General features: G+C 44.5%; 1 protein-coding gene across 1 annotated transcript in view; it reads left to right on the top strand.

The window, feature by feature from the left end:
• The window catches only part of FIGLA (folliculogenesis specific bHLH transcription factor), a 31,071-nt gene extending 17,022 nt beyond the window's left edge, over positions 1–14,049 (top strand). Inside the window, exon 4 of the mRNA XM_077805953.1 lies at positions 13,963–14,049. Coding sequence (XP_077662079.1) covers positions 13,963–14,049 — 87 coding nt within the window. The remainder of the gene's footprint in view (positions 1–13,962) is intronic.
• Positions 14,050–16,573: the final 2,524 nt, after the last annotated feature.

The following is a 16,573-nucleotide window of genomic DNA, read 5'->3' as shown; positions in this document are numbered from 1 at the left end:
ATCAAAACCCTTTATCCCAGATTAAAAAGTGAGTGGCAACTAAATTTAACCCTCTTCTATTCCAGTGCCCCATAATTCATAACTTATGACAAAACTAACTTTCTCTGTGTCAGTTCTTTGATCAGGCTTGTTGATGTTACCTATTCACTTCTCAGTTTAGAAATAACTTGTTCACGCCTGTCAAAAGGCCTGTTCCGAAGCAACGTAAACTCTCTCTTACGCCTTCTGATTTAACAACAGGCGGGGTGGGGCAAGGGGATGAAAAATTTTGTAAATTAGTGTCAAATGAGCTTGTGGCATCAAAATGCTCCAGAGGCTAAATTCAGCCAGACACAGGTGTTTCTCCCTAATGCATGACATGTGGGAAGAGGTCATTTGTGATAATCTGTCAGATGTGAACTGGTGGGCTGGAGTTTGGTCTGGATCTCCATCATCAGACCCGCATTAGTACGTGAACCATCTCTTAGGAAGTAACTTGGCCAGTAGGGTTTTTACTGCAGAACAAGAGAGCATGACTAATCAAAGTGTCGGGGCATTTGGGGCTTTCTCCTGAATTCTAATCGCATACAGTTGAAGTCAGGGGAGTAGTTGCATCTCCAGAACTACAAAAACATAACTCATCAGGTTATTCGGAGGGCCAGAGGTGAACATAGGTGTATGACCTTTAGGACAGCAAATCACGGGGAGGAAAGTGTGTGTGTGTGGAGAGAACCACTGATCTGCTGCTACATCCTGGATATTCACTGTAGCCGACAATCGAGAGATGTGGTTTACATCTAGGTGATCAATATGCAAAACAAGAGGTCACTGATTCTGGGTTTGTTACTAGGCTCCCTTGTTTCTCTGACCCTGACTCCAAATGGATTGTTGCTGAATGCGTTTATAAAGGCCTGTTCCACACACCACCTCCCCTGCTGATAAATATGGGGTGAGAAGCTAATACACAGTAAGCTCAGAAACCATAAGCATGGTCACTATTCTTTATTTCTATTACACTAGTTCCTAGAGATCCCGCCCCCAACTGAGACCCCATTGTGTCTGGACAGTACATACCACAGGAGCTCTCAAATGCAATTAAGCATAAAGTACCACATTTCAGGTGCTTGTGTATCCTCTGAATAAACTGAAGGTGCAATTTACCTTGGCCTGGCTAGTTCCATTTACCCCTTTTGTGTGACTTCTTGGTCACTGCATTTGCACACAGACGTGGACGGTGGGTGATAGACAGTGACACCAAATAGCCAATGACTAAGTTGGCTTCTCATCAGTACGCTCAGAATGTCTGAGCTCTTGAAACTTAAACATGAATGAGTCACTCGGGGTACTCTTGTTCTTCTAGGTTTTACTGCAGATATATGGCTTTAAGGTCAGGGCCAGACTTACGGGGAATTCAGTTCTTTGAGACTACTGCTTAGCCACAGTGCTTCATAGCTGGAGTCCCTCATCTACCAACAGGAGTAGAGGATGTGAACCTGGCTTTACCCTAGAGTTCTTGCTTGAAGTGCCACCAATCATAGGCCCAGACCAGTATGAGTTTGCAACTTGCCCCCGTCTCTGAAGTGTCTAAGCTTGGGATTAATTTTCCAACCTCTAATGTATTGTGGTGTTGCAGCTAGGGTATGTTTCCCAGGCAAAAAAGATGTGAACAGGCTTTGCGGAGACCTGCTCTATTGAAGAGCTGCCATCTTGGATTTTTGTGTCAAGATGGAGCCCGCATCTCCCCACCTGCCAAGGCCCAAATGTAGCACACCATGTGTGAGAGACTCAGAATGAGCGTTGCCCTGACTATCGATGCAGGACAATCAAAAGGTTGCATGGCATTCCTTCCTTTGGTATAAACGAATTAGCCTTCCTTTCCTGATTCTTTATTTCTGAGGTAAATTTTCAGCAGTAACAGTGGGGAGATACCAGGTCTATGTGGAACTTTGGGACTAAAGTGATGTCCCTCAAAACGAGGGACACTTGAGCAGCAGGATTGAAGGAATGTCAAGTTGGTGAGTAGCCCTGAGTGAGCAGAGGGGGCATCATTCCTTCTCTTAAACCTTGTGCATCACGATTCTTCCTCTCCGACTGCTGTTCAGAATTCCTTCTACCGATGTGACCTCACAGCCGCTCATTTTGTTTGTCACATTTATCTTAAATCAGGGTTTCCTTTACCTTGTTCTTGGAATTTAACAATGAGCACTAAAATATGTATGAGATTTATACTTTTGAGATATATACTCTGATGCAGTTCACTGGGATATTTCAAAAGGACCAAACAGTCCTGCTTGGATAGTGTTTATATTTAGTAGAGAATGGAGCAGGGGCTCCCAAACCAAAAGGGCCCTGATCTTGACAGGGGCTTCTGATTACTACACTAATTGTTCTCTATGTGCAGGAGAGTGGATTCTCCATTTTTCTCAGTGGGTGCTGGGCTCTTATGGAAAATTTGGCCACTTTCATTTAGGTGCTTAAATGAATGCTGGGTTCTTTTTAAAAATTGACCCTAATTGTGGGTACTGTGCACTTCTGGAAAATCTGGCTGGCCAAGAATAAGTGTCTGAATCTTGCACTGAAGCTTACATATCAGTTCTTCCCCCAGTATATCAGTGGAATTTGTAGCCATTATGATTGGTCTTCAAAAAGAACAGGAGGATTTGTTTGGGTGCAGTAATCTGAATGTAGAGTGTTTTGTATATTTTAGGACACTGGTCACCCAATCAGTTTTTTTCTTTAGATGGTCAGATTTGGCTGTAGTGAGATCCTTAATATATATGTGGTGACTTTGGAAAGACCTGATTAATTCTGACTACTAACTGAGTCATAAATAAAATGGACTGGAGTAACTGGCACCATACACAAGACATGTATTAGCTCCTCTGCCTATATTGTGTTCCCCACTCTTGACATGCTCTGGTGATGAGTGGTAAGACTGGTCATTAAAAGCAAACTAGGAAATAGTCTAATTGCTTTTGTGGATCTTCATCAGGCTATGGGTCTCATCCTCAAAGACCTCCACAGGCTCCCTGTCTACTGCAGAATTACTCTCCTGATTTCCAAAACCTGCATAGCTCTGCTTCATTTTACTGGGTTTACAAATGCAGCTCAAAGCCTGTCGTGTACCTGCTGCCTGAGCTCTGGAATCAGGACACCAGCCTCCCATGGTGACTCATTCCCTTTCGCGTCCCCTGCTCCAGTTATAGAATCCTAGAATATCAGGGTTGGAAGGGACCTCAGGAGGTCATCTAGTCCAACCCCTGCTAAAAGCAGGACCAATCACCAACTAAATCATCCCAGCCAGGGCTTTGTCAAGCCTGACTTTAAAAACCTCAAAGAAAGGAGATTCCACCACCTCCCTAGGTAACCCATTCCAGTGCTTCCCCACCCTCCTGGTGAAAAAGTTTTTCCTAATATCCAACCTAAACCTCCCCCACTTCAACTTGAGACCATTGCTCCTTGTTCTGTCATCTGCTACCACTGAGAACAGTCTAGATCCATCCCCTTTGGAACCCCCTTTCAGGTAGTTGAAAGCAGATGCAAAGTAATTACAATCTCTCATCTTCGGACATGCTCCTGTCTTTAAGAGGGTTAACTTTTCCCTCCTACTGCCTGCTCTAGCATTTAAAGGAACATGTATTTTTGGGTTTCAGAGTAGTAGCCGTGTTAGTCTGTATTCGCAAAGAGAAAAAGAATGCATCCAATGAAGTGAGCTGTAGCTAATGAAAGCTTATGCTCCAATAAATTTGTTAGTCTCTAAGGTGCCACAAATACTCCTTTTCTTTTCATGTATTTTTAGGTACTGGAACAAGCACTTTTCCCTTTTGGGGTGTGTTCTTGCATGGTTTATTCAGTGTTTCATCTGTCCAGACCTCCACTTACAGCTTGTAGAGTCTTTCGTTTTTAGCCTCAGTGCTGTCACGTAACTCATTTGCCTCCCCCCTTGTTCCAATTTGTCTCTATGTAATTAATCTCAGCTGCCACTTCCTCTGCCTCCCCACCTTGTTCCCTCATCCCACGCAGATCCCTGAGCCTCATTCTCCCACTCTGTTCTGCATGCCATCCTCTGTGCCCCTCTGTGAAACACCTCCTACTCCTTCAAATGCCTCCTTTAAAATTCCCGTGGCCCTCTGTCAATCATCTTCACTTGCTGCTGTATTCTCAAGAGGACGGTTGCATGTGCGTTTATTGACTTGTGCGTGCAAGTGGGTAGATGCATTTTCCCACTCACCAGATTTGTGTGCAGTCACAGCATTGTGCACACAATCTAGATGCATAACAGCATACCTGAATTGCCTACAGATGGTGCCTTCTGTGTATTTTCATGGGCTTTTAGCTAATGTAGGCATACAATTGTGTAGCTAGACAGTGTGCATGTAATTTAGGGTTCTTGAACACTCAGACATAAACAAAAAAGACGATCAGGCTTCAGAATTTTTAGTCATCAATAGCTTGTTGAAATCCATAAAAGTGTTTTCTAGTCTTCATGTCGCATTCCCTTACGGGCACAATCATTTACCTCTTAATTCTGCAATGTGCATACTAGACTGCGTAAACACTCTTTACTAACCATTCCTATCTAACCCCTCCATTCTTGTACCCTGAATAAATTACTGCTTTACTTGGAAATTCTGTCTTTCTGACTGCAACGCATCCTCCTACAACTATAGGCTCCATGTTCTGATACCCTAGTTGGCTAAATGAGGAAGATAGTCTTCGTTTCCATGGTTATTTTATATTCAGCTGAAATCCTTTAGCTGCTCTCTGAACAGAGCATATGTTGAGTAAAGCAGGAATTGTCCATTCTCATGTGGATCCTACATTTAAATCTAATGGATACATTTTTAAGAGGATGTGATTCTGGATAGCCAAGGTACGAAAGTACTGCTTCCTGAAATTTACCAAGATGGTCTGTGACTGCCCTTTTATGGGGCAAACCTTAACCCCCGACCCCAATTACATCATTGTCGAATATCAAATGTGAGGCCCCATCCTAGAAACTGTTACTCGTGTGATTAGTTCTTGATAGCAGTTCTGTTCTAAACAGGTGGGGGTTGCTCTTATGAGTCCAAGTTTGAAATGAGTGAAATTTAGTTGGGGATTGGTCCTGCTTTGAGGAGGGGGTTGGACTAGATGACCTCCTGAGGTCCCTTCCAACCCTGATATTCTATGGTTCTATGAGTGGACCTGTGCTGGAAGCTCTTTAGCGCAATGGCATTGGGTAAGTCCTCTCTTCAAGAGAGGCTAAAGCACTTAGCCTGAATCCCATTGACTTTCATTAAAACTAAGGCTCTTGAGTGCTAAGTCACTTTGGAAATGGGACTTAAGTGCTTTTGAAAAATTTATTACTTGTCCTTTGTTTGCAAATTGCCATGTACACTTAGACACCATATAAATAATAATGTGTTTACTGTTTGTATCCAACTATGACAACTCCTATTTCTGTAATGGTCTGACCCCCCTGCTCTCCATGTCCTTCAGCTTCTCCAAACAACTCGACTCCAACTTAGCAGCTCAAGCCCATGTGTATTTGAAACAGCAACTTATTTCCTTCTTGAAAACTTTCCTCATCACTCTTTTCTTTTTGGGGGGAGGTGGGCAGCTAACAAACCCCTGTGGGCAATGGAGGAAGAGAGATTCATGAAGGAAATGATCTAGGTTTTAAGCATCCCAGGTGGCCATATTAAACATTGGGTTGAATTTTTTTTTTTTTTTGTTTTAAATGATGAGAAAATGCCTTGAAGGCTGTAAAGCCTTTGCTGGTCAGTCTCATTTTTCTCTGCAAATGAGCAGGAGACAGATCAATCTTGGAAAGCTTCCTAGAAAGACATTTCACCCGGCAAGATGAAAAAGTGGGTTGACTGAGAAGAACACGCTATGGTGCAGGTATTAGGACACTTTCTGCCTTTTGGTTTACATCCATCTAACCCTTTTGAAACCAGCAACTTAATAGTATGGTTTCCACTTATTCCACTTTATCACTAGGTTATAATGACCCGTGGCTCCAGAAAAACAGATGGGTTCTGATCTACCATTCCTTGTGCACTTAAAGAAGTCAAAATTTTCGGTACGCAAAGAATTTCGTTGCATTATCCCCTATTCCAGTGCGGGATCTGAAAGGACCTAGCCACTTCTTGGACAAATCTATATTTGACTTTTTCAGCGGTGTTAACACATGGTAACTAACATGACTGTATATTCTAGCATCACCACCTTACAAATGTTTGTTCCTGAGTATGTAGCTACGGTTAAACACAAATAAGGACTAATTATTGTGTAGTGCGCACACTAGAATCAGTTCATTTCCGTAGGTTAATTACATATGTTAACGTGACTGAAAAGTCAAGTGTAGACATACCCTTTCAGGGCAAATGGGGTGTCCTTGCCAGCTCTAATGGGCTTCCTTAAAACCGGCTATGCAGGTGCTGTTTCAAATTCTCGGCCCCCTTATGGGAGCTGTGTGCTACACCACCGCCGATTCATGACACAGAGCCCTTTGGATCTTGGATATGTCAACACGCACGAAACATACAACCTGGGCCCCACCATGACTTAAAGTGAACCCCCCTGAGACTTCAATGCCGCGGAGCAGACGCTTGGGCTGGATGAATAATTGATGCTTCTGCCTGCAGCCAGAAAGCACTCTGGGAAATGGCATTAGAAGTGCGTCTTTAATCAATGATGCGTTTGAATGAACCTGGGAGGTGGGGAAAGGAGACGGAATGCCTGCTGGTCTGGGAAATCCCTGTGTGAATTCAGTGCTCCTGACGAGTGCCAGATAGACGGCTCTGGAGATGGATGTGTTTCAGGTACTGTGTAAGTTTCCTTCACACTTCCACGGTCACTGTGCCTCAGCTCTACCAAGAGGCATCATCTCGAGGGCCAGGGGGGACACATTCAGGCGTTGGTGCTTCTGCTGAGGCTATGAAACAATGCTGCCAATGCAGTGTTGAGCTTTATGATGTGGACACATAAGCACCGGGATCTGAATGGATGTTACTACTTAAATAATAACGTTCCACTGCTTTTATTAGCGTGTTCTTCGCTTTCGGTATTTTGCAGAACAATCCTCCCAACCATTGTTGGACTGAATACAATGGCCCTTTATCAGTGTTCTTTCAGGCCACCTGTCTTTCTGATTATCTGCCTTGCTTTGCAACTTGTGACCCCTTGTTTACGAGTTGTAAGAATAAGTTTTGGAGGACGCATTGAAAAAAAAACAAAAAAACTTCCACTGCAGCAGTAGTTCGATTGAACGTGGAGAGGAGACTTACACGCTTTCTGTTGCTCTGTTTCTAAAGACCACTGCGGATGCGCCTATCTCCAGTAAAGCCCTATATTACATCGTTCCCTTTAACAGCATGATGGAACCTCAGTTAGCTTCTGAAAAACTCTGAATAACATTCAGCACAATGTTCACAGGGTGGGCACGGGGCCCGTCTTCTGGATGAGCCCTAACAGGGCACTATCACTAGGAAAGATTGCATTTCCATCCATCGCCAGTCGCACCTGAAGGAATTTTAAGGCCTGGCTTGACAAAGCCCTGGCTGGGATGATTTAGTGGGTGTTGGTCCTGCTTTGAGCAGGGGGTTGGACTAGATGACCTCCTGAGGTCTCTTCCAACCCTCATCTTTTATGATTCTAAAGAGGTTAGAGAGACAAAACACATTCCATTTCACTTACTGTGAGGTTTTCTTCCCTCCCTTTGTTGCTCCGTGGCTGACGTACAAACACGCTGCCCTTCTGTTAGGGCAGACCGTGTAGCCACAAACTAGCTCGTGACAATGATTTCCAAAGACCACATCCTCCCCTTTCCTCACAGGTGTCTCTGAAAATGGATTTTCTAAAACTGGTGCCAGTGAGAAGGGGCTTATTTCCGTAGAGACTGTCTGCCCCAGATTATCTTCTCCCTGATGCAGGAGTAATTCCGCTGAAGTGAGTGGATTTCCACCAGTGTGAAGAGAATCAGGCCCTATCCCTCTGGTGTCTAAATCACAGCACTTGGTGCATCTGCCTGGTACAGAGCCATATTGCAAATTCCACTGTTGTACATTATTAATACACTTATAAAACGAAGCCGTGTGAGTGAGCATCTCTGAAAGATTAATCAGGCACTGAACAGCATGCAGGTGCTTCCACTCTGGGCTGCGATACTGTCAGCTCTCACATGCTGGGTGTGGTCTGTACGAGGAGCAGAGTCCGCCACGTAAGCCCAGCAGGCTGCAGAAAGTGACGGCTTATTTGGCAACACTCTTGCCTCGATCTAAGTTCTGCATTAAAGCCTCAGCACAGGGGTCAGATAGCGAACGACGTTCGGAGGAGCCCCTCTGTCATAAATTAGCTGAAAGACTGTACATGGCTTTAAGAGCCCACTGCAATCTTAGCAGAAGTTGAGCTGCTTGCCTGGCACCCTAGACGAATTCCAGTAGGGGTTATTCTGCTCTCTGGGGACCTTATTTGCAGCCTTCTGTTTGCTCCATCTCCTGTCTTTCCATGGTGTTGTCCTGTATTGCTGAAAAGCCTCTGTGTTCCACCTCACATGTGGCTGTATGTCAGTGATGGGTAAAATCATCCCACTGTGTTTAATATAGGTCTATATGAATACTGCTACACTCTGCAGGTCAATAAGTGGGCATAGTTTACATGCTGAACTCACAGAAGTGTGAGGCTGAAGCAGAAAAAAAGATAGTGGGAGAGTAAAAGGCTATCTTGGTTTTATCTGACACCTCTTTAAACCCTCTACTTGGTGGATTTTCCTGCCATGTTCCCTTTCTCCCTCTCGACACGCGCATTGTATTCACTGCTCACAATAGCAGATGCCTATTTACTGCGGTGCTGTTTACATGGGTGTTTATGCCACCTCTGAATCGGGCCTTTAAACACAGTTGCTAGCAGCCTGGTAACACTGTTTCCCTAATTAGTGCAGATGAAGATGATCCCTTTTACCAATGCACGCCGTTCTGCTGTATCCATACCTACAGCCACAGATGTAAAATATTTAAATATCTCTTGCTAACATAGCTCTAGAGTGAGCAGAGGCTGGGCCATGCTGAATGGCTTTGGGGCGGGGACTCGCTAAGGACAGATCTGCAGGACTGACTTCCTGGTTGAGCAGAAGGAGATCAGGACCTTGGACAAGGCACTGTCCCTGCTAGGGTATTTACTGTATGTGTTCAGAGTAACCCAAACAGCGATGCCCCAAGACAACAAAACAATCAGACACAATCCCTGGGAGTGTTGTTCTGCCTAGTTGCCCCTCTCCCTTTCCTGGTCTTTCTGTTCAGCAAATATACTCTGAACTAAACAGCACCTCTGACAGCAGTAAATAAACAAATCCTGGAACAAACATCATGTTTGCTGTTGTCACATAGATCTTTCTGTCTCTGTGTGTTCTATTCCTTTCCCCGCACCCTTTGCCTGTGAGAAATGTAACTTCTTCAGGGCAGGGAACTACCTGCTCTTGGGTTTGTACAGCCCCTAGCACCACGGAGCTCTGCTCTTAAATGGTCCATAGGCACCACCAAAATAAACATTAGTAAGAAACTCAGGATCTGTGTCAAAATCTAAATCAAGCCTGAAGGGAGGTAACTGTAGGCCCTTGATGGGTCCTGATTTGCTAGGTTCCAAAAAGCCAGGTAACATCTGTGAATGAGCTGTTAGCTCTGGGGAAGTTCAGCTAATTTCTCCTTTGGAAGAGCTATTGTTCCCGCTCAGCTCGTCCTGATTCTGTCTTTTGTCTTAGGCCAAGGCAAAGTGGCCTTATTTGTTGTTTCTTTACATGAATGTCATATTCAGTTCTGCACATAAGCGGCTGTTGTTTTAGCAAGGGGTTTTCCCAGAAGTATTCCTCCTTAGCCTTGATAAACCCAGTGTCTCTGGAGTGTGAGGAAGTGTCAAATCTATTGGCTTATTTTGCCGATTAAAGAAACACTTCTCATCATAACCACAGCAGTACCGTTTGGCAAGCAAATGTAGCGCGTTCTACTTTGCTAGAAGGGCTTATGCTTTGCATCACAAAAACTATGCTGAGAATCTTGGGTGAAATTCTGTGGTCAGACTCAGTATGATCCTTTCTGGGATAAAAATCTATATCTTTAATAATATAGCACAGTGTTTTGCAAACCACCATGCTGAACCTCTTCAGACACATTGGCTAGTTTTTATTTATTAATAATATTATGTCTCAGAGCTTTGGTGCTTGTAAGCATCGCTTCATAAGGAGGACCATGTTCAGTAGCCCATTATCAAATTGCTATATATTATTTAGATACTTTTACTATGCTTGGCTACCCCATGGATTCCCAGGCAATCTTGTTTTCACACATTCTTGTTGAGCCCCATTTCTGCCTTTGGTCACATCAACACCAACAAAGAGACACAAAGTCAATTTTGCTTTTGTTAGCAATTGATTCCTTAGGGGTTTTTTATTAGTGGCCATCGATAAATAGACAATCTGGGCTGCATTTCAGTTTCCAGCAGGGTTGACTTTTATAGAAAGGCCCTGCTCCAAAGAGCTTCCAGTCTACATCAAATGTACAAGGAATGAGGAGATAAGAAAGGAGGGGATAGAGAAAGGGGGGACCATGGTTAGACAGTTAAATTGGACTATATGCTTGGGCGTGGGAATAAGGACCCACCCCTTTCTGCCTCTGCCTGGGGTACCTGGATTTTGGATCAGGCGTGCAGGATTAGAGGAGGAGGAGAATGAACTGAACCTCTCCCTCTCCAATTCACTGGCCAATGCAACTAAGCTGATGCCGGGAGATTGTAACTTTCTCCTGGCATAGGCTAGCAGAAAACTATTCCTCACCAGAGCCATGGGGAAACAAGGAGGGGATTGTGTCTGAGTCACAATGCCTTCCAGAGTTGTTAAAGGACTGGTGCAGCATACACCCCGCTCCTTGCTCAGAGCTGGGCTGACCGGTGAAATCTGCCCTTTTGATGTTCGTCTTGGGCTCCTATCCATAAGGGAGAGAGGCAGCAATAGAAAGCATGTGAATCCTATCAACAGCTGGCTGAATTTTATCAATTTTGGAATGAAAAATGGCTCTTTGACCCAAATGAAGAATTTTGTGGAAAATCTTCACTGGAGTTGAAATTTTCTAAGTTTTTATGAAAAACTGAAAGCTTTTCCTATTTTTGGCTTCCTTTTTTTTTTTCCTTCTGCAAAATGTGCCTTTTTGGAAAATTTAAACAGTACATAACGCCCTATGAGAAATAATTGGCATCTTTCAATCAGCTCTTGTCACATCCTATTGTGAACAAACTTTTCAGGAATCATAGAATATCAGGGTTGGAAGGGACCTCAGGAGGTCATCTAGTCCAACCCCCTGCTCAAAGCAGGACCAATCCCCAATTAAATCATCCCAGCCAGGGCTTTGTCAAGCCTGACCTTAAAAACTTCTAAGGAAGGAGATTCTACCACCTCCCTAAGTAACGCATTCCAGTGTTTCACCACCCTCATAGTGAAAAAGTTTTTCCTAATATCCAACCTAAACCTCCCCCACTGCAACTTGAGACCATTACTCCTTGTCCTGTCCTCTTCTACCACTGAGAATAGTCTAGAACCATCCTCTTTGGAACCACCTCTCAGGTAGTTGAAAGCAGCTATCAAATCCCCCCTCATTCTTCTCTTCTGCAGACTAAACAATCCCAGTTCTCTCAGCCTCTCCTCATAAGTCATGTGTTCCAGACCCTAATCATTTTTGTTGCCCTTTGCTGGACTCTTTCCAATTTATCCACATCCTTCTTGTAGTGTGGGGCCCAAAACTGGACACAGTACTCCAGATGAGGCCTCACCAATGTCCAATAGAGGGGGACAATCACGTCCCTCGATCTGCTTGCTATGCCCCTACTTATACATCCCAAAATGCCATTGGCCTTCTTGGCAACAAGGGCACACTGCTGACTCATATCCAGCTTCTCGTCCACTGTCACCCCTAGGTCCTTTTCCGCAGAACTTCTGCCTAGCCATTCGGTCCCTAGTCTGTAGCTGTGCATTGGGTTCTTCCATCCTAAGTGCAGGACCCTGCACTTATCCTTGTTGAACCTCATCAGATTTCTTTTGGCCCAATCCTCCAATTTGTCTAGGTCCCTCTGTATCCTATCCCTGCCCTCCAGCGTATCTACCACTCCTCCTAGTTTAGTATCATCTGCAAATTTTCTGAGAGTGCAATCCACACCATCCTCCAGATCATTTATGAAGATATTGAACAAAACCGACCCCAGGACCGACTCTTGGGGCACTCCACTTGATACCGGCTGCCAACTAGACATGGAGCCATTGATCACTACCCGTTGAGCCCGACAATCTAGCCAACTTTCAACCCACCTTATAGTGCATTCATCCAGCCCATACTTCTTTAACTTGCTGACAAGAATACTGTGGGAGACCGTGTCAAAAGCTTTGCTAAAGTCAAGAAACAATACATCCACTGCTTTCCCTTCATCCACAGAACCAGTAATCTCATCATAGAAGGCGATTAGATTAGTCAGGCATGACCTTCCCTTGGTGAATCCATGCTGACTGTTCCTGATCACTTTCCTCTCGTGTAAGTGCTTCAGGATTGATTCCTTGAGGACCTGCTCCATGATTTTTCCGGGGACTGAGGTGAGGCTGACTGGCCTGTAATTCCCAGGATCCTCCTTCTTCCCTTTTTTAAAGATTGGCACTACATTAGCCTTTTTCCAGTCATCTGGAACTTCCCCCGTTCGCCACGAGTTTTCAAAGATAATGTCCAATGGCTCTGCAATCACAGCCGCCAATTCCTTTAGCACTCTCTGATGCAACGCGTCCGGCCCCATAGACTTGTGCACATCCAGCTTTTCTAAATAGTCCCCAACCACCTCTTTCTCCACAGAGGGCTGGCCACCTACTCCCCATGCTGTTATGCCCAGCGCAGCAGTCTGGGAGCTGACCTTGTTAGTGAAGACAGAGGCAAACAAAGCACTGAGTACATCCTCTGTCACTAGGTTGCCTCCCTCATTCAGTAAGGGGCCCACACTTTCCTTGGCTTTCTTCTTGTTGCCAACATACCTGAAGAAACCCTTCTTGTTACTCTTAATATCTCTTGCTAGCTGTAACTCCAGGTGTGATTTGGCCTTCCTGATTTCATTCCTACATGCCCGAGCAATAATATTATACTCTTCCCTGGTCAGTTGTCCTATCTTCCACTTCTTGTAAGCTTCTTTTTTATGTTTAAGATCCTCAAGGATTTCACCGTTAAGCCAAGCTGGTCGCCTGCCATATTTACTATTCTTTCGACACATCGGGATGGTTCGTCCCTGTAACCTCAACAGGGATTCCTTGAAATACAGCCAGCTCTCCTGGACTCCTTTCCCCTTCATGTTAGTCCCCCAGGGGATCCTACCCATCAGTTCCCTGAGGGAACTGATGTCTTAAGGATGGGAAATTTACTCAGCCAGGGGAGGTGAGCAAGGGGTTGGACTAGATGACCTCCTGAGATCCCTTCCAACCCTGATATTCTATGATTCTATGATATGTAACCAGTTATTGAGGGACCGAGTATCTCAAGCTGCTGATTGTCTCAAATAATGATTGCGAGGTCCTCAGCTCCCATTGACTTCATGGAGTGTTGCAGATGCTCCATGCCTCAGAAGTCTCTTGGACCTAAATAACAGGCCTGATTCTGCAATGTCTTTCTAACACAGCAAGGCAGGGTATAAATCTATAGTATGTCCGTTTGCCATGTAGCAACCTCCTATGTGGATGCAACAACAGCGCCCTGAAAGTGCTGGAGTGTGGCTTAGCATACTAGACTTGGCTACTTAGCTTTCAAGCAGTATTACGGCAGACTGCACTCCAGGACTTTCACTGCCTCATAGCGGTGTCTACACAGGAGAAGGGGCACTGTAGATTCAGGGGCACTGTAGATTCACACCCTGACTTGCCACATGGTAATGCACCATAAAGACAAGCCCTAAGAGCTGCTAAATACCTTCAACTCCTTTTGAATTCTGTAGGAGTTCTGGGTGCTGAGCGCCCCTCAGAATGCTCAGGACCCTGTAAGACTAGGCCTTGTGTTCTTGAGACCCCGTGCTACTTGCTAAGAGGACGAGAGGCTTGATTTATGGGAGGAGGATACTCTCTCAACGTGATGAAAAATTGAGTATGTCGCCAGACTGCTGGGAACAGATTCTGCACTCGGTTACATCAATGTAAATGTGACCTCGTAAATTACTCCATTGCAGCTACTCTGCATTTACAGCAGTGTGGATACAAATGGCTACATTCTGCTAGCATTTTCCCTTTTAAAATAGGTGGTGAATTTACCCTTCATTTTCAGGCTCTTTTCTGCGCAATGTGCTTCCTAAATTTGTCAATTTATTAAAAAATACAAACAATAGACGGAATTATATTATGTTCTTTTTATATGGTACCTTTGCTCTCAAAATACTTCATTTATGAAGTCCTCCTTCAATATTCTACCTTGTGATTGTTCTCAGATAAATCAGGGGTAACAGTAATGAAACAATCTTGCACTTAATTAACATCTTCATTTTATCTATCTGGGGAAAATACCTGTGTTTATATAAACAGGCTGCTAGATATTACCATTTTATGGTTGAGATTTTAAAAGCTGACTAGGGGCAATTACAAATAATGGGAATTGTGTCCCTAAATTCCATAGCTAGATTTGAAAATACCAACCTCTGTTGCTACCTAAATTGCAGTACAGTACCTCCATTTTCCTTTTTTATCATTTCCATTAAGCTTTGGCAAAAACAGGAGTACACTTCGTTCTGTCATGAGTAGCTAAAGCAAATTTTGCACGGCAATCATGCTAGCTAAAGGGAAGTGCAATAGTGTATATTTTGGTTACTGTGTACAAAATGTTTGTAAGTATACAATAGTGAACAGCCAGAGCCAATCCCAAAGCAGATCTGACAGGTTCATTATTCATGGGATATAACCTCTTGAGAATATGCTCAGAGGCTGTTGTCTAGCTGCCATCTTTAAAGAGGGGGATCATCACCCGAACAGATTTCATTTTGCTTTGCTTTGGTAATGCTTCCTGTGTAGCACACTCTCAAACCTAGTTTCTAAAGTAATGTGTTTTGCAATAATATCAAAATCCAGGTTAGCATATTTTAAAACTCGACATCAACGCTTCTTTCAATCTGAGCATTTTTGTACTTCACCTAGGCTGGACTTTCAGGAAAATACAGCAGAGAGCATCTTGCAAAATGCGTCTAAGAAAAGATCATGTTCACCCTATCATCTGCACTGCACAGGGAAGCAAGATTTGACCAGGTGGAAAGACAAATTGTTTGTCATTTTTAAAATACCCCCCCCCCCCCCCAGAAAAGCATCAATCACTGTGGCCCCAATTCAGCAGAGCACCTCTGTTTAGCAAAGCACTCAAACACGTGCTTAAAGCCCAGTGAAGTCAACAGAAGTTCAGCATGTGCTTTGCTGGATATGGATGGGTGCAGGGGGTATGTGCTTCAAAGCAGGGCTGCAATGGAGCCTGAGCGGGTGATCTCATGGAAAATACTGTGAATCCTTAATGTGGGGTGGGGGAGGGAGAAAGACCAAATTTAAAAAAAAACAACTAGTTCCTCAAGTCAGTAGAGCTACTAAGATTTACCCCAGCTCAGGATCTGCCACTTTGCCTGTTACCCTCCTTATTGCACCAAGGATTTATTTTTAAGGTAGACTTGAAGCAGAAGGTACTTTTGTGCCTGGAAGATGGAACTGTGAGTGACAAGACGCTCATTCGCCCAAGTCTTGTAGGGTCCGATTTTTCCAAATACCTTTGGAAGCTGCTTGGATACCATAGTAACGGGCTTGGGAGGAGAACCGGATGCTCCATTCGAACCTAGCAGAATCAGGCCAAGTGGCAGGCCCAGTATTAGATAGCATAGCGTGGTTCTTGAGCCATACAGAGCCTGCACCTAGTATAATTCACTGGAGTCTTGCCCTGGACTTCATTGCAAGCAGGAGAAAATTCTAGTTGTACCTGAGGTCACTTGCACATCTCAGGATCATGCCTGATTTCTAAGCTGGTTGTGACCTACCTCGTTTACAGGCCACCCCACCATATGCATTCCCTGCTGTCACCCCCATCATCCCATCTCTGCAGTCTCGGTCCTGGGTTGGCATCGACAGCCTGGCTTGCAAATCAGTGACACAACGGTAGCACCCAATCAAAAGGGAAGAGACACAGCAAATGACCTATCAGGATGCTTAGGCTAGGGACCACCCCACTTTGAACCAAAGAACGATCCGCCGCCTGTGTGCTGCAGCCATGGAATGTAGCAAAATCTTCTTAGCAGACTTAATCATAGAAGATTAGGGTTGGAAGAGACCTCAGGAGGTCATCTAGTCCAATTCCCTGCCCAAAGCAAGACCAACCCCAACTAAATCATCCCAGCCAGGGCTTCATCAAGCCGGGCCCTAAAAACCTCTAAGGATGGAGATTCCACCACTTCCCTAGGTAACCCATTCCAGAGCTTCACCGCCCTCCTAGTGAAATAGTGTTTCCTAATATCCAACCTAGATCTCTCCCACTGCAACTTGAGACCTTGCCATCAGGCCTTAAGCAGAACCCCTGAGGCCAGTGGAGAGTCC

Source organism: Eretmochelys imbricata, chromosome 26, assembly GCF_965152235.1.
Source record: "Eretmochelys imbricata isolate rEreImb1 chromosome 26, rEreImb1.hap1, whole genome shotgun sequence".
NCBI lineage: Eukaryota > Metazoa > Chordata > Testudines > Cheloniidae > Eretmochelys > Eretmochelys imbricata.
The sequence above is the reverse complement of the archived record's forward strand: the minus strand, read 5'-3'. Positions and strand labels throughout refer to the sequence as shown.